Genomic DNA, 17,124 nt, shown 5'->3' on the forward strand with positions numbered 1-17,124 from the left:
AAATATCCAAGGGACAGAATTCCGCGGAAAAAAAATGGCTTTTTTTTTTCCCTTCTCGTAAGGGGCTCCTATCAAAATGTCAGCGATAAAGCCTTATCATGATTTGCCTGATTATACACTTCTTCTCCAAGTGGATGTTAGGGGTCACCTCAAGCGGCTTTCTTTGAGAGCACAATGTTTTTGAGGTTTAGCAGGTAGGTGTCACATGGGTCTTGTTCTTGTAAACGAAGTAGGTACTCGTCATTGGGTCCGCTCGGGCCGACAGCCTTGTGGATAATTGCGGCAGTCTTATCATCTTCTTCGGCGCCAACAAAGGAGGTGTTCTCCGGGGTGCCCACATATACCTGGCAATTAATCCTTCTCCCGTCTCCATCACAGATAAACTCCACGTTTTCCACAGTATAACCGTCTTGTTCACGCAAGTCTAGGTATTCTCTAGCTAGTTTGGCATGTTGCGGAGGCACACGGTAGACACATCCTTTGACTTTCAGCAATGAGGAGATAGCATTCAGTTTTTCCTTTTCTTCAAATTCGTCGTTGGCGTTAGAAAACTCTTGGAGTAACTGCCGATATTTTTCATGGTTAAGTTCGTGTTTCAGGAGAGACTCTTGCATTTTCTCGTTGTATAGAACCTCCTCTGCAGGGATTATGGTCACCACTCTTCCAAGGTACTCCGGAGTGCCTCTGTTGTCGCTGGAGGACTGCCAGAATCTTCTAATGTACCCCTCGATGTAGCCATCGTATCGTTCAAAGGTGTCCGAAATCGGCATATGATGTAAAGGTCTCTTGAACATCAGAGACCCGTAGCCGAAAATCCACAGCGAAGCGTCCTCATCTATAGTCATGTCTGATTTGCACTCTACAGTGGGTACTAGCCAGTGATCGTGATGGGTAATACCTCTATGAGAGACAGCAACCACATCTCACAGATGAAGCCAAGTTAAGAGGAATCGTTGACGGAAAAAGAAAAAAAAAAGTATGCGCAACAGTCCTGTACGTATAATTCGGTACATATATTTCAGTACATACAATGTGATGGTGGTCTCTATGGGGAGGATATCTAGTGCCCACCCCCCTCTTCTTCATCATACTCCTTCTCCTCATCATGGGCAAGGGTTTCAGTTGGAAGAAGTGCCTAGTCTTCTACCTTCGCCTCTAAAGGTAGCAGTTGACTTCCCCGTAGTTCTCCCCGAGAAATTGTTTGGTCCCGAGCCTCCACTTTCACGTCTCTTTACAGCAAACCCACGGCGGTTGTAAATGGGGGAAGTATAGTCGGTCCCCGTTAATCTTGAAACGACTCTCACCAACCACTCTGGGGCCTCCAAAAACCCGGTTGAGTAGAACCACGTCTGCGTGCTTGTATGGACAGTTCCGAGTCTGCTATTGGATCTGTCAATTTCGGGCTGTTTACCGGTAATGATGGACACCAACGGGCCATAGGAGTGCGTTTCCAGACAATTGTACACATAAGCCGCACCGGTACCAATCAAGGAGAGGAAGAAACTCGTTTGACCATCCACCAACAACCTAAAACCAAGAGACACTGGAGGCAACAAGGAAGCCCGGATAGGCATAAAGTAAAAGTTGACTTGTTCGCTGTAGTTATGAACAGACCAGGTGAAGGTCAATGCCGAAAGCAACGCCGGACTCAGTGAATACAAGGGTGGCATACTAAGGAAAACGCCAACCAAAATCGTCGGTAGCACAATTCCCAGATAGTACAGATAGTCCGGAAGATTCTTTTTGAATTTACCCTCTTCGATCCCCCTAGAGAAGCTGTACATCATGTATATCTCCATCATGCCCTGCATGGCCTGAGGATTTGGAATGAGAAACCCCGTCAAGAGCCTATAGAGTTCCAGCTTCTTCCAGATAGTGGGGAAATCACTTATGAATGTAGTAATTGGCACAATATTGAGGGCATTCAACCCACTCATTACCAAGGAGGTGAGCGTCATACTCCTTGTGACCAAGGGAATGGAGACTACAAATTGGCTGAGCTCGGACATTAGTTATGGTTGGCCTTGTAAGTGGAGACTTGTGCAATGGGGGGGGGGGAGTGGGAAAAGGGAACAGTTCCAGTTGTCCAATATATGAACGACAAGACCTGAAGGACACACCCATAGAATGTACAAACAACTCTGTACATCAAATAGCAATTGGCATTTCCCAATTGGCGGCGGCAACGTGTAGAGGGGCAAAATGCGCCTCCCGGAGGGGAAAAAAAACAAAATTTACGTCAGTCGCGTCACGTGATCTGAACCATGCGCCACAGAGAAGGAGTGGATTCTTTACTACCCTTTTATTGTGGAGGTAAACAAGATGACTGTTATCACGGAGACTACCAATGGGTCATCGTGTAACTCTAGGGAGGGGCCGAACTGAGTGTCTAAGCACACAGTGCCCCCCGTTCAATGTAACTCTTCCCCCCCGTCAGGGTCTATCTAATTTTAGGTGGACGTAAGATGGGAGCAGGAATATGGGAACAGGAATACACGCTGTTTATCAATAAGTTAAGTTGGACGACAAGTTTAAATGGCGATTACGATGCACTTCTATGTGTGATGAAGACCAAGGCCGGGGGGTGCACTTGTCTGTACAATATCTGGTGTAAACCGTTTTTCATCAGTGTGGTGTAATTAGAAGGTGCCAATTTCTCAATTGCTGCCATTTTTGCAGTAGTTGAGAGAGGAATGAGAAGGACAGCCCCCCCCAGAGAGAGTTAGCGATTGGACTTGGCTCGATGCCCGGACTTGATTGGACGTTATCTTGGTGTAACCTATACACGAGACAATGAGAGAACTCACCAAAATAGTGATTATCTCAGTTGCTGTGTTTCTGTACTTCTGCTGGCCAGCAAAGGTGACTGATTCGACAAATCCATCAATAAATTCAAGTAAGGGACTTCCACTACAATGCCAAGATTATACCAAATACGCAACAGAGAAGCATGCCCCCCTCTCCAGAGGTCCTTTGGAACTGTCATTTATGAGACCGCCATTGGAGTGTCGAACGTTCACCTCGGATGTTATTGAACGTGTTATAGGTGAATTTAAGTCGAAAATGACAGACTTTGATTTGTTCCGCGTGTTGGAAAACACTCTACCAAACACTCTCGATACAACGATCCTATGGTTCAGAGACGACGAGGTAGAACCTCGAACGTTTATAACCACAGGAGATATTCATGCAGAATGGTTAAGGGATTCGGCGAGACAATTGTCTGTTTATCAAGAATTTATTGGTTCCGATAGTAAATTGAAGCTGTTGATTAAAGGTGCAATTTTGCAACAGGCCGAATATATTAAGGCTGCACCATATTGTAACGCCTTTCAACCGCCACCGCAATCCAAGGTTAAGAGAAACCCCTCCTCCATCGATAGTGTCACTCCGATCCCACCGTGGGATGTTGTGTTTGAATGCAAGTGGGAACTAGATTCGTTGGCCTCGTTTTTTACCTTGCTTAACGACTACATTGAAAATTCAAAAGAAGACTCGATACTGGACCATCTACTAGTCAAAGATGCCATACAGATGATATACACGGTCTTGCGCCGTGAATCAGCATCCACTTTTGATGAGCATGGGAATCAGCGCCCACATCCATATACCTTCAAAAGGCATACTGACATTGGATCAGAAACATTGCCGCTATCTGGAGCGGGGAATCCCGTCAATATAAATACCGGTTTAGTCAGATCTGCATTTAGAGCTTCTGATGATGCATGCATCTACCAATTACACATCCCATCAAATATGCATCTTGTTACAGAGCTGAAAAGGTTGGTTCCTGTTTTGAAGAAACACGAAATCTCCGTGATGGGGAAAAGCCTGTCTATCTTGCTAGAATCAATGGCTCAATCTATTGATGACGGTATAATGAAACATGCTGTGTTCCGTCACCCCGATTTTGGTGACGTTTTTGCTTACGAAGTCGATGGGTTCGGAAGTATCAATATTATGGATGACGCTAATATCCCCTCATTGTTGTCTATTCCCGATTTAGGGTACACCAGCAGCAGTGACTCTATTTACTTAAATACCAGAAAGATGATTTTATCCAAGGAGGGGAACCCATATTATTTCAGAGGTGCCCACTTCGAAGGTGTCGGCGGACCACATGTCGGGTTACAATACGCATGGCCCATGAGCTTACTTGTACAGATACGTACTAGTGAAGATGACGAGGAAATTCTACACTTATTGGAACTTTTGAAGGAAACCACAAATGGCGCTGGACTGATGCATGAAAGTGTCCACATTAATAGTCCAAATGGAAAGCTGTACACCCGACCATGGTTTAGCTGGTGCAACTCTGAGTTTGGCAAAACTATATTAGACTTGGCAAAACGTAAACCATGGCTACTTTTCAACTGAGAAAAAGATAAAAAAGACAAACCCTTTCACTGTTACAAGTGGAATCAAGGTTTTCAACATTGGAGTCCTTGCGGCATTTATTATTGGGTAGTATCTCTGTATTTTTTATAGCAGCTAGCTTATCTTCCAAAGCCTTTGGATGCCATTGAGTAATGTCTTTCAGGGTATTAAGCTAGACAATGTACGTAAACCTGACTCACAAGCCTGCTGAGCCGTATTGTGGCGCATACTCTAACAACGAGAGGGAACAATTTGCGCATGCGCCTTCTACATAGCGGATACATGAATGTTGACTGTGAACTTTGTATTTACCAGAACGTGTCTTTATATGCGTTACAGTTTCTCTCTTCCACCAGTGCTTGATCCAGAAAACTAAGGACAATGGAATTCAAGAAGGTGCCTCTATACTCGGTACCTGCGCTTAAGGGTGAATGTGATGTTCATATTGCTGATGTGTTTGGGTCTCTTGGGTATGAAGAATCATTTGGGCTAATGGATACCAAACTGATTATCGGATACACATCAGTTGCAATAGCTGGACTGATGTATTATCTAGAAAAGCAATATAAAAATGACTTTACAAACGCAGAGTACGTGTATTATTTGCAAATTTTAGTTGGCTTCTTTTTTACATTGCAAGGCATCTTGTACCTATTTTCCAAATTCATTGAAAGAGACATCAAGTACAGGGGAACAAAGAAGGGGAAGACCGTTACGGTTAGTACATCAACAAAATCCAAAACGAATGTGAATTACAAAATGGACATCGAGATTGACCATAAGCACCATGAGTGTGTTTTCCCGCTAAACGAAGTTTTCTTTGATGATGGCTACTTAAGTATGGATGCATTCAAGGAAAAGATAGTTACATTTGTCGGATCCATCGATAAATCAAAATAGAAAAATTTTTATACATTGTCCATACCACTAAACCACCTACAAAATTTTTGTAACCCCCAAGGAAGGACTCTATATACGGGTAAAAAGCGTCCATATGTTGGATATGAGAATGTACCATTTAAATTATCGTTTATAATTGAACAGATACGCTCTGATAATAAAGATGCGTCGATAACTGGTGCTAAGAATTCGTTTACTTGCACGTCTGCAAACATTTGCGTGTTCATCTGACCAGGTAAAATAACAGACACTGTCGTTGAGCTTGGCAATTCTTCACGTAGTGAATCTCCTATTGAAAGTATTGCACTTTTCGTAGCGGCATATACTCCGAGTTTCGTTGGTCCCACGAAACCAAGGAGGGAACCGATGAAAACCAAGTGTTTCTTTGTGTTCTCTACCCGTACATATTGCTGTATTAATAGTAGATGATTTAGCCAGTTGACATTTATAATGGATTTTATTTTACTAACCGGCAGCTTCGAAATGGTATTCGTTTGTCTAATACCGGCATTGCATATCAGCACATCAATTGAATTTAAATCCAACATACTTACTAGTTCTTCAATTTCTTGATTGAAATCAAATTTTATGAACTCAACTTTAGACATACTGGAAAACTGTGCATGTGGATGTAGATCAATGACTTGAATTTTCGAGATACTCCTATCATTTTGTAAAGTTTGCACAATACGGAAACCTAGACCATTGGACCCCCCCGTGATCAGGACAACCTTTGACTCCTTATCTGACTTATATGCGGTTTTGTAGCACAAATTAAGGGTGCGTAGTACCCATAGTGAATCGAGAATTAATGCACTTTGGACTGACACTATACCAAGGTATACTTCCAACCATACAAATACTGGGCTAAAAATAGTAAGCAAGCTAATGTAAATAAAAGTGTCGATATTGAAACCAAGTTGAACAACAGGAGGTGAAGGAATGAAATATTTTGGTGACATTGTTCTAACCGGATAAGCTGTTATGATTATTCCACCTTGTGTTGAAATATTTTAACATGAAAAACTACCAATCTCAACATAGGAAGGAAAAAAAATACGGGGCAGAGAATATAAACCTCTATGCACGCATGTTTGAACTGTCCTCAAATTATTTGGGTTATATATTAAACGAAATTATGCAAATACAAACATTTTACGATGACCAGGATGTTTTATACAAAATCCATTGAACGTAAAGGTTGTAACACAAAACAAGAAAAGACTACGACTCTTTATTGACACTCTTGTTAATTGCAACACCATCGAGCTTGGAATTGTGGACGGTGCTTGGCACAAACTTGCGTAGCATACGAATTTCATCAGCAGCGTAACCAGGAATACGAATGTTCCAGTTCTTCTCCAAATGCAGTTGCACGTCACGCACATCGAGATTGTCTGCATTACGGTGCCTTGCCAGTCTACTCGCAAACGAAGTCACCGACGAGACAAACTCGTCTGCCAAATCAAGCAGTAGTTCTTCAACATCACCATCGATGTTAATCTCAGTCTCTCCTTCCTCACTGGCGACCGAATTGACAAGCTCCTTGAGCTTACGCTTGTTTAAAACACGTTCTCCCTCAATCTCAAAAGGTCTTGGCTTGACCATTGCCGGGTTGGCCAGAGCTGGTGCGTTCAAGGCATTACCACCAAGAATAGTTGGTCTGTTGTTCATCTTCACAGCTGCAGGGTTGGACGACTTCACATCCAATGCATCCGGAATGTTGAGGTTTTGAAACTTGGCCCGATCCTTTTCACTATTGCCACCTCCTACAGTCGTGTCATTCTTTTGTTTCTTCGTGCTTTGTTCGTTTGCATTGGCATCGGGATTTGATCTTTTGCTGGTATTTGTGCTACCATCACCTTGATCTGCATTCTTTCCTTGTTTCCGTGTAGCACTTTTCTTTTGAGCACGAGGTGGTTTCCCCTGCGGAGTTGCACCAGCGGTAGCACCACTTACAGGCGGTGATCCCTGCGTGGATGCTGCTCGGCCGGCTGTAGATGGAGTCGGAGTAGCTGTTCCAGAAGCTGGCGTGCTATTTGAACGGTCCAACTGCGTGAGCTGCTCGGCCTGTTGCTGGGCAAGTCTAAGTTGATGCGTAATTTGCTGCGTGCAATTTGTACAGTTCTCAAGTCTTGTACGCACTTCGTGTTCCTTTTCACGTAGATGCTTACGAGTTGCTTCGTCAATTGACGGCTCTGCTGCTCTTTTCTCAATAAGAAGGAGGTTCTTTTTGAACTGTTCAGACATGCTGAGAATTTGCTGGTACTTCTTTAACAACTGCCTTTTTTTAAGCTGCAGTTGCTGAGCAGGAGTAAGCTGTTGGATCATCGAGGCGTCTATTCTTTGCGAGTCATTATTACTGTTTGTACTGGTAGCACTGGCAGTGTTGTTTCCTAACGAACTTATCTGTTGCGAGAGCGATTGAGATCTTGCTTCTGCAATGTTGTCCATTGAGGGCGATGCTGAAGGAACGTTGAGCATTCCAGGAGTCCCTGGATTGCCTGCAGAGTTAACAGGGGCTATATTGGATTGTACTGGAGGGATCTGTTGGGATAACTGCTGCTGCTGTTGTTGTTGTTGCTGTTGTGAAATTTGTCCTGTTTGTTGACGGATTGTAGGTCCATTTTCTCGATTCTGTGCCACCTGTCCTCCTTGTTGTTGTGCTGCTTGTTGTTGCAATAGTTTTTGTCTTTTCGAATATGAAACCAAGATTGTCCTGATTCTATCAGCTTTAGCCATATGGGCATCACCCTCCGGTGTACCAAGGCCGGCATTCTCTGCAGCCTCTTTCTCAACACTATATTGACGGAATAGTTGACGTGCTTGCTGATGAATGGCCTGGGCACTGAGCCTATTCTGCTGTGCCTGTTGTTGCATTGGTCCTTGCTGAGGTACTGATGCCCCACTATTTGATGTCATTCCCACTGTAGGCTCAGGAATTGGCTGTTGCTGTTGCTGTTGCTGTTGCTGTTGCTGTTGCTGTTGCTGTTGCTGTTGCTGTTGCTGCATCTGCTGCATCTGCTGCATCTGCTGCTGCTTCTCATCATTCATGTTTTGCATATTGATTTATCCCTATAAGCTACCAGTGCCCTTTTCGTATTACGTTTAAACTGACAATAGGAAGTTGGATGTCTTTCACAAAACATTACCTGAGTTGGTGTCTTTTCTATTTTCCGCAAACGCAAAAATTGTACAACGAAAGCGAGAAATCCACGAAAATTAGAAAAAAAAAATCGAAATCGGAAACAATGGCAACTTGTTTGGTCAATCGTTTAAAGATATCTACCTTAGTTCAACTTGGAGAAGATAAGACAATGCTTGATTTAGAATCCAAGCCAGTTTTGTCCTCGTTGAAGGAAGAAAATAAAAATTTAATCGCAAGTGTTGATGATTACGTTCTTGATTACAATCTTTTTGTCCTAAATTCTGTAAGAGAAGTCTTGGAGAGCAACGATAACCAATTGGTTTCATTTATTCAAGCATTAATTGCTTCGCTACCGGATGAGTATAGTAACTTAATCTACAATCCAATCGACGACAATGGGAAAATAAACTTATCCACTACATCGAAGTTACAAGAAAGATTATTAAACCTACTAATTCAAGAAAGGCATAGGCGTGACATAATTGCATTGAATAAACAATTTGAAGAAAAAATTAAATATTTGGAACTTGAGAACCCATTCAAGTACGAAATAAAGTCGCCTTATTACAAGGCATTTCTTGGAGCAAAGGATGAGCAAGCTGATCAATTCCACAAGTTAGCTTTGCTACAATCTTTAGAATACGATTTTGAACACAATCTAGATGAGGAATCAGATTACAAAACTGATGATGATTTGTTAGAGCATTTTCTTGACGATGCAATTGTAAATTTCAAGCTAGACGGCAATGTGAAGGAGGAAGATGTGATGAATAGTGAGATTGTCAAAATTATGCTACCGCTTGCTGCCCAGGTCATTATGGGAGACGACGAAGAAGTTGAAGACGAAAGCGAGCTAAAAGAATCTAGTTAAATTTATTTATGTCTTTATTTGTGTAAGTACAATGTCACTTATTTAATACTTTTCGAATTTTGAAAATAACCTGTCTTTGATATTCCTCACCATTGGCGGATGCTACGTTAAATCTAAAGATAGGCTTACCTGGCATTTCATTCAGGAGTTTGATGTTGGGTCCAACCAAACAACCAATCAATTTACTTTTCATATTCTTGTCATCGTACAAACTTCTAACTTCAATACACTGCTCATTAACAGTGATTAAAACTTTTTCTTGGCAATCAAAAGACGCTGATTCACATCTCATTCCAAACCAAATGATTTCATCATTAGATTGTACGTATTTCCCCTTGACGTTCTTCATCCTAGTACAGAATTTGCTAAAAACCACAAGTATTTCCGATATGCCTTCCATTTCATTAGGAAATGGAAAGATTGCAATGGGTACCTCATGTTTTGTGATGTCTTTAATATCGAATCTGTTCAAACCGATGGATCTGATGTCTGATAGTTTGGAAAGGTTCCATATTGCATAATTGTCGATAGTATGCGATAACGCAAAGTTATTTGCATAGACGGTCTGAAGTCGACCGACATTATAATGAGTTTTGAAGCCTTGCCAATTAAATTTCCAGTCGTTTTCACGTCTCAGTTCTGTGAACGAGACATTATTTTTATTCCAAACAAAAAGATATGGGCACCCTGATATTTGCACGGAACTTTGATAACCAATAGTGAAATCAGTCACATGTCTCTTGTTCTCTTCGAAGATGTTGATATCCCATGTTTTTGATTTCTGATATGCTTCATATAATTTTGAAATGGACAGATGGTATAGGGATTCATTTCCAATACAGAATATAACCTCATTGTTCAGCACGACCAATTTTTTAATATTGGTAATCTTGTGAACTTTCTTGAAACTCTTTGACTTATTGAGTTTGCCCATGTATATTCCATCTTTGGTTCCAAGCACAACAAATTTTTCATAGGGTTGGCAACTCTTAGAGGTAAAATAATCACAACTCAATACATCCGTAAAAGCTACCAAACAATCCTCGTCAATATCCAAATCCTGCCCAAATTCAACCATGTTTTCTAGTATATTACACTTAGATGGTACTTCCAAGACATACGGATAGTAATTCTTTGGTTTACTCAAAAAGTTGTAAGAATTGAACACTTTAAATTGTACGTGAGAGTTAATCGAACCTTCCCAAAATTCATTCTGCAAAACAATTATGTCTTTCAAGAATCTATCAAGTATAGCTATTGTTACGTCGTTGATTCGTCTAAATTGGTGTGTGGACTTATTGCCTATATCTTTAATCATTATTATCTTGTATTCATTTTCAATGAATGTATCAAATTGCAAATATTGAATTGGTATTGGCTGCTTAAAATAAGTGTATTCGTCTTTACTAGATGTATTTAGAATACCGGACTTTACAGAAAATATGGCCAAATAGTTGTCAAAAGCCACCAGCGAAGCATTATGCCAAGTGAGGTTCGATTTCACTTCAAGTTGAAGGGGCTCACCGAATTTTCTATGGTGATCAAACAAACCAATCATCTGAAAATGGGAATAATCGACCTGGTTCATAAAAGTCAATTTCTCATTGAAGTTGATTTTTTTCTGAAAATCAGATGTTGAGTCACTAATACTATTAATTTTTTTCAGTGTATCTTTCAATTTGAAAGTTAGATCAAAGTTATTTATGTTTTTTGATTCTTTGTATACCGATTTCAACCTATCAAATAACATCTCTATGGATGTAAATAACTTGATAAAGTACGAGCTAAACAAATCTAAAGGAGAAACAGCTGACCTGTTGGTAACACTCTGTATATCTTGCTTTGATATCCCCAATATTAGGTTTCTAACATCCTCATTTGTAGCTAATTTGGATAAAAACACAACAGATTTAGAAATGTATAGGTACTGATCATTCAACTGATTGAACCAATTTGCTAAGTGTTTAAGTACTCTATGATCATCAACAAAAAAGGTGTTATCAAATAATGGTTTTAACTTCTTTTTAAGCAATGTCTCCAAAAAATAATAAAATTCAGTTAAGACTCCAAATGTTTTCTCGTACTCTTCGATTGATATTACACCATCATCTTTCAAGTTCCGCCCATATATAAAGATGAGCCTATGTAAATTGAATTTTATCTTCTTCAGGTTCATCAAAATTTCAAACAACAGCGACTGAGTCTCAAATTGGGATTTACTCCACTGTTTGTAGCATTTCCCCTCATCCATAGACAATTCCCAAAATTCTCCATAACTTTGGTTGACAAAGACGTCCATATCATGTACATATCCACTGGTTCTTGCATCACAGATGATTTGCATGTCTAGCGGCATTTCATCAAAATCCATGGAAAAGATGGTACTGGATCGTTTGTTCAAAGAAGTTGGAGAGTCTGCAGAATAAGACTTCTTCTTCTTAATCTGTGGATCCGAGCTTGATGGTGATATCATGGGCATTTTGAAGAAGGACGCTGTGGTGGACTGTGGTGTAGTTGGAGAATCCAGAATTGACATTTCTTCCATTCCTCTGGTGATTGCACGTTCAGTAGGCGAGGGAATTGGCGGTAAAGACCTATAGATGGAAGTGGGAGACTCTATTAAATAATCCCTATTTTCAACATTGTTCAACCTTGCCTTTGTGAATCTTTTAGGGGGCGATTCCTTTATGTTGTGCATCTTCGGAGATGTAGAGGAAGAGTTGGAGAAAAACCTAGAACTACGCCTGGAATTGGGACTAGTTGATGCAGAAGATGTTCTTATTGGATTGAACAAAGAAGGTATATCGTCTAACTGTCCTTTATTAATAAAGAAATTACTCAATGGTGGTGTAGCTCTGCTATTATCATCAATCTCAAGTGTGTTATCTTCGGCCCCATAGAGAGATTTGAAATAATCCGACTGTTTGTTTCTCTTCGGGTCCAAAGTAGGTACACCCCAATCCATTGCTGGTTCTGGCTCTATATTCCAAGGCCAAAGTTCTCGCTGACAAAAACAATCCTAAGGTGTACTACTTGGTATGTAGAACATATGTAAACCTACTTGTAAAGACACGATTGTTTCAGCCCCAAGTGGAGCGCCATAGATTCCCTTTTTCTAATTACGGTAGCTTATTTTCCATAGTAGCACAAAATAATTTAAAAAAATAACCATCATAAGAGCGCCATATTAGAGGATGAGCCACCACGGCAATCAGAGTCACCAAAAACAAAAAAAAAAAATTTAAATAAAATAAGTTTTTTATTATCGTTTTCATTAATTTTTCCTGTGAGGCTGGGAAAAATTTTTTTTTTTCTTTTCATAATTTGAAATTTTTTCGTTGGATATAAAAGGTAGAGACAACCCCGTCAAGGAAAGTTGGATTGCAGCATTTTTTCTCTTCTTCATTTCCTGGCAGTCTCTGTTCGTTTCGTTTTTTGGGACCTTTTCGTTTCTCCTCTATCTTCTAAACTTAACTCCAAAGCCTTTAAGAAAAAGCGATTCCACTATAATGTCTCTATTAAACTGTGCCAACGCGTTATCATATTTGAACGAATACAAGCAAAAAGATGGTTTGTCAGTTTCCGAATTGATGGATTCTAGAAACAACGGTGGTTTAACTTATAATGATTTCCTTATTTTGCCAGGTAAAATTGATTTCCCAGCTTCCGTCGTCTCCTTAGAATCCAAATTGACCAAGAAGATCACTTTGAAGGCACCATTTGTTTCTTCTCCAATGGATACCGTTACTGAATCAGCAATGGCCATTCATATGGCTTTGTTGGGTGGTATTGGTATCATTCATCACAACTGTACCCCGGAAGAACAAGCTGCTATGGTTAAGAAGGTGAAGAAGTACGAAAACGGTTTCATTAACGATCCATTTGTCATTTCTCCATCAACAACTGTTGGTGAAGTGAAGAAGATGGGTGAAACATATGGTTTCACCTCTTTCCCAGTGACTGGTATGTATTAGATATTAAAAATCCCAATTGCTTAAAATTGATTGCAATTTTGTTTTATCATGAGTTATCAACAAGTTTAATTTTTCTTTATTTTCTTTCCTTCTTTTAGTCCAATGTTTTTGATACTTTCAAAATGATGATCAACAAAATTATTAACTTTCGTTCTACCGATTGCGATCAAACGATCTTGTGGAGAACGTTTTTTTTACTGATTTTTTGAATACAATTACATGTTGGTGTTGATAACTATTGATAATGTTGTCAATGTTGTATTTGCAATAACAATTGTTCCAAACAAATTACTAACTTCATTTTTTGTTTTATTTCCTCTCTTTTCCTTTAGAAACTGGTAAAGTTGGTGGTAAATTAATTGGTATTGTTACCTCAAGGGATATCCAATTCCACGAAAATGCATCATCTCTTGTCTCTGAGGTCATGACCAAGGATTTGGTCACCGCAAAGAAGGGTGTTTCTCTTTCCGAAGGTAACGAAATCTTGAGATCATCCAAGAAGGGTAAGCTTCCAATTGTTGATGTTGAAGGTAATTTGGTTTCTTTGTTGTCCAGAACTGACTTACAAAAGAATCAAGATTACCCTAACGCTTCTAAGTCGGCAACCACTAAACAGTTATTATGTGGTGCTGCTATTGGTACTATTGAATCTGATAGAGAAAGATTAAGATTATTAGTCGAAGCAGGTTTAGATGTTGTTGTCTTAGATTCTTCTCAGGGTAACTCTGTTTTCCAATTGAACATGATCAAGTGGATCAAGGAGACATTCCCTGAGTTGGAAGTTATTGCAGGTAATGTTGTTACTAGAGAACAAGCAGCTTCATTGATTGCAGCTGGTGCGGATGGTTTAAGAATCGGTATGGGTTCTGGTTCTATCTGTATCACTCAAGAGGTCATGGCATGTGGTAGACCGCAAGGTACTGCTGTCTATAACGTCACTGAATTTGCAAACAAGTTTGGTGTCCCATGTATTGCAGATGGTGGTGTCCAAAACATTGGTCATATCACTAAGGCCATTGCACTAGGTGCTTCTTGTGTTATGATGGGTGGTATGTTGGCTGGTACCACCGAATCTCCTGGTGATTATTTCTTCAGAGATGGTAAGAGATTAAAGACTTATAGAGGTATGGGTTCTATCGATGCTATGCAAAAGACTGATACTAATGCAAACGCATCTACTTCAAGATATTTCTCTGAAGGTGATAAAGTTCTAGTTGCACAAGGTGTTTCTGGTGCTGTTTTAGATAAGGGTTCTATTACTAAGTTCATTCCATACATTTACAATGGTTTACAACACTCTTGTCAAGATATTGGTGTTAGATCTGTTAAGGAGTTAACTGAAAAGGTTAACTCTGGTGATGTTAGATTTGAGCTAAGAACTCCTTCCGCCCAATTCGAAGGTGGTGTTCACAACTTACATTCTTATGAAAAGAAACTGCACAACTAGATTCGATATCCGCTAGAAATGTGTTTATAATTTTGTATCAAGTGTTTAATAGTTGAGTTAATTTTTTTTTACTGTAATATTTTAACCACATACTCCTGGAAGAAAATTTATTGTGGAGTTACAGCTAGTACCCTGCAATTTGAATAGACACATTCAATTTGTACCTTTGTTTTCATTGACTTTGTCCGTGTAGAGGGTTCTGTATGATGATCCATGCGATACCTTTATCTTGTTTCATGGTCATAGAAGTAATAATGGAACAATTAGAATTGGAGTTAGTTATTTATATAGGAAGATATAGATTATGAGTAAACAAAAACTATTTTATTTAAACAGTTTCTAAGATAACATCCTTGAAACCAGAGGAAACCTTCTTACCCTTAGAGTCAACAGAAGATTCACCGTGTAAGGATAATAAGTTACCTAAGTCGAATTTTGGTTGCTTTAATAACTTGACCTTTCTGATATGAACATTTTGTAATGGAAGAATAGCTTGAGTTGCCTTTTCGATTTCGTTACCAATAGCTTCTGGGATCAACTTACCAGTTAATTGAGCTAAGGTGGAGTTGGAAACTTCCTTGGTCATGATTTCAATCATCTTCTTTCTAACTTCTCTTAATTTGGAAGATTGAGCGTAAGTGTTTCTCTTGACTTGGTTAGCTTGTCTCTTGGTGAAAGCAATAGCGAAAACTCTTAAAACGTAATCATCAGCAGTCTTAACAGTAACGTTAGCTTCGACAAGGGATTGCCACTTTCTGACTAAAGACTTTAACTTGTCAGTGGTGAAATCCATACCGTGGAAGTTGGTCAATAAGTTTTTACCTTGGACTTCGTCGACTCTCAACTTGATCTTCTTGTGTGCGTGATCTTCAGAACCTTGCAAATCAGCTAAGTTGAATTCGAAAACTCTACCCTTTAAACCGTCAACTGCATTCTTTAAACCAGTGGACTTGTTGATTAAAGTCTTACCTGCATCTCTGTGTTCAAAAGTGGTTGGTGCCTTGATATCGTACCATTCCTTTCTGGTGAATGGGTCAACGACCTTCTTCTTAAGACCCTTCTTACCTTTGGATAATCTCTTGTTCTTACCGATTGCCATGACGAGTTCTGGTGATGCCAATACAACAATTTCAATAAGAATTATAGGAGAAAAAGTTAAGCAGAACTGAAAAGAAAAATCCTTGAAAAAACACTACACTTTCTCACAGTAATTCCAACTTTGGGGGGAATATTGTGGATTCACATTCTACAATGATTCTCCCCCCCTCCGAGGAAAGAACTCACCAGAAAGGGGGGACACCACCCTCGTCCCCCTACGACAATCCCAGAGGGACTGTAACCGTCGAATCCGTCGACGCCCTGCACTTCCTGGGCGGTTTCCAGCGAATCCCCAGTGGACGACCACGGGGGTTCTGGGGCAAAGCTGGTCCAGCGGGGTGCGGGCAAGGGGGGAGAAAAATTAACAAAAAGGTGCGACTATTTCACCGTGACTGCGAAAAATGATATAGACACCCGCGCACCACCATACATACGCATTTGCCAGCAACATTGGCATTAGACATAATATGACATGCCAAAAGTAACACTGCAGAAGATCACATGACACGATCTGTTTTTTTTTTCTTTTTTCTTTTTTTGGGAAATAACAGAGTTCGTGTTTGTTGACATTTCTGGTGGCTGGTTATATATAATAGTAGATTACGGATATTGAAGAGAAGAAGGCTGATTTCGGGGTTCTGATCTCTGAGCACTCGATTTTAAGAGGTAGCTTTCACCTCAACATTACTACTATGGATACTTATAACCAAGAGAAAAATACTGTTACTTTGAAAGTAGGGCTTATTGGAGATGCCCAAGTAGGTAAAACTTCACTCATGGTGAAGTATGTCGAAAACTGCTTTGACGAGATCTACACACAGACACTAGGTGTTAATTTTATGGAACGTACAATCAATATCAAAAATACCGAAATCACTTTTTCGATATGGGATTTGGGTGGTGAGTCGGAATTTACAAATATGTTGCCATTGGTTGCAACTGATGCCATTGCCATTTTGTTTATGTTTGATCTTACGAAAAAATCTACGCTAACTTCCATCAAGGACTGGTACAGGCAAGCAAGAGGTTTCAATAGAACTGCAATTCCCTTTTTGGTGGGAACAAAATATGACATGTTTGTAGAGCTGCCTGAACATGAACAAGAAGAAATCACCAGACAAGCAAAGAAATATGCCCATGCAATGAATGCACCGCTGATATTCTCATCGACTAGCGCATCGATCAATATTCAAAAGATATTCAAGATTGTAATTAGCAAAGCTTTCGATTTAAGGGTGAAAATACCAGAAATTACACACATCGGAGAACCTATTTTGTTATACCAAGATGTGTGATTATAGTTCCACAG

At 39.9% G+C, this 17,124-nt stretch overlaps 11 protein-coding genes across 11 annotated transcripts; 5 read left to right on the top strand and 6 right to left on the bottom strand.

The window, feature by feature from the left end:
• Nucleotides 1–149: 149 nt before the first annotated feature.
• C5L36_0A04280 (uncharacterized protein) lies at nt 150–845 on the bottom strand (the record flags this gene model as incomplete). Its single annotated transcript, XM_029463446.1, has 1 exon — nt 150–845. One exon carries the CDS (start codon nt 843–845, stop codon nt 150–152), a length of 696 nt encoding a protein of 231 aa, XP_029319306.1.
• A 273-nt stretch (nt 846–1,118) lies between these two features.
• Nucleotides 1,119–2,009, bottom strand: C5L36_0A04290 (uncharacterized protein; the record flags this gene model as incomplete). The annotated part of the gene is made up of 1 exon (XM_029463447.1): nt 1,119–2,009. One exon carries the CDS (start codon nt 2,007–2,009, stop codon nt 1,119–1,121), a length of 891 nt encoding a protein of 296 aa, XP_029319307.1.
• A 784-nt stretch (nt 2,010–2,793) lies between these two features.
• Nucleotides 2,794–4,377, top strand: C5L36_0A04300 (uncharacterized protein; the record flags this gene model as incomplete). Its single annotated transcript, XM_029463448.1, has 1 exon — nt 2,794–4,377. One exon carries the CDS (start codon nt 2,794–2,796, stop codon nt 4,375–4,377), a length of 1,584 nt encoding a protein of 527 aa, XP_029319308.1.
• A 381-nt stretch (nt 4,378–4,758) lies between these two features.
• C5L36_0A04310 (uncharacterized protein) lies at nt 4,759–5,277 on the top strand (the record flags this gene model as incomplete). Its single annotated transcript, XM_029463449.1, has 1 exon — nt 4,759–5,277. The coding sequence occupies one exon, from the start codon at nt 4,759–4,761 to the stop codon at nt 5,275–5,277; it is 519 nt and encodes a 172-aa protein (XP_029319309.1).
• An 8-nt stretch (nt 5,278–5,285) lies between these two features.
• C5L36_0A04320 (uncharacterized protein) lies at nt 5,286–6,239 on the bottom strand (the record flags this gene model as incomplete). Its single annotated transcript, XM_029463450.1, has 1 exon — nt 5,286–6,239. The coding sequence occupies one exon, from the start codon at nt 6,237–6,239 to the stop codon at nt 5,286–5,288; it is 954 nt and encodes a 317-aa protein (XP_029319310.1).
• Nucleotides 6,240–6,501: 262 nt separating this feature from the next.
• C5L36_0A04330 (uncharacterized protein) lies at nt 6,502–8,340 on the bottom strand (the record flags this gene model as incomplete). Its single annotated transcript, XM_029463451.1, has 1 exon — nt 6,502–8,340. The coding sequence occupies one exon, from the start codon at nt 8,338–8,340 to the stop codon at nt 6,502–6,504; it is 1,839 nt and encodes a 612-aa protein (XP_029319311.1).
• Nucleotides 8,341–8,408: 68 nt separating this feature from the next.
• Nucleotides 8,409–9,296, top strand: C5L36_0A04335 (uncharacterized protein; the record flags this gene model as incomplete). Its single annotated transcript, XM_029463452.1, has 1 exon — nt 8,409–9,296. One exon carries the CDS (start codon nt 8,409–8,411, stop codon nt 9,294–9,296), a length of 888 nt encoding a protein of 295 aa, XP_029319312.1.
• Nucleotides 9,297–9,330: 34 nt separating this feature from the next.
• C5L36_0A04340 (uncharacterized protein) lies at nt 9,331–12,261 on the bottom strand (the record flags this gene model as incomplete). The annotated part of the gene is made up of 1 exon (XM_029463453.1): nt 9,331–12,261. One exon carries the CDS (start codon nt 12,259–12,261, stop codon nt 9,331–9,333), a length of 2,931 nt encoding a protein of 976 aa, XP_029319313.1.
• A 544-nt stretch (nt 12,262–12,805) lies between these two features.
• On the top strand, nt 12,806–14,717 carry C5L36_0A04350 (uncharacterized protein; the record flags this gene model as incomplete). The annotated part of the gene is made up of 2 exons (XM_029463454.1): nt 12,806–13,259; nt 13,603–14,717. The coding sequence occupies 2 exons, from the start codon at nt 12,806–12,808 to the stop codon at nt 14,715–14,717; spliced, it is 1,569 nt and encodes a 522-aa protein (XP_029319314.1).
• A 328-nt stretch (nt 14,718–15,045) lies between these two features.
• On the bottom strand, nt 15,046–15,816 carry C5L36_0A04360 (uncharacterized protein; the record flags this gene model as incomplete). The annotated part of the gene is made up of 1 exon (XM_029463455.1): nt 15,046–15,816. One exon carries the CDS (start codon nt 15,814–15,816, stop codon nt 15,046–15,048), a length of 771 nt encoding a protein of 256 aa, XP_029319315.1.
• Nucleotides 15,817–16,507: 691 nt separating this feature from the next.
• Nucleotides 16,508–17,110, top strand: C5L36_0A04370 (uncharacterized protein; the record flags this gene model as incomplete). The annotated part of the gene is made up of 1 exon (XM_029463456.1): nt 16,508–17,110. One exon carries the CDS (start codon nt 16,508–16,510, stop codon nt 17,108–17,110), a length of 603 nt encoding a protein of 200 aa, XP_029319316.1.
• Between the last annotated feature and the right edge of the window lie 14 nt (nt 17,111–17,124).

This window comes from Pichia kudriavzevii, chromosome 1 (assembly GCF_003054445.1).
Source record: "Pichia kudriavzevii chromosome 1, complete sequence".
Taxonomy (NCBI): Eukaryota; Fungi; Ascomycota; class Pichiomycetes; order Pichiales; family Pichiaceae; genus Pichia; species Pichia kudriavzevii.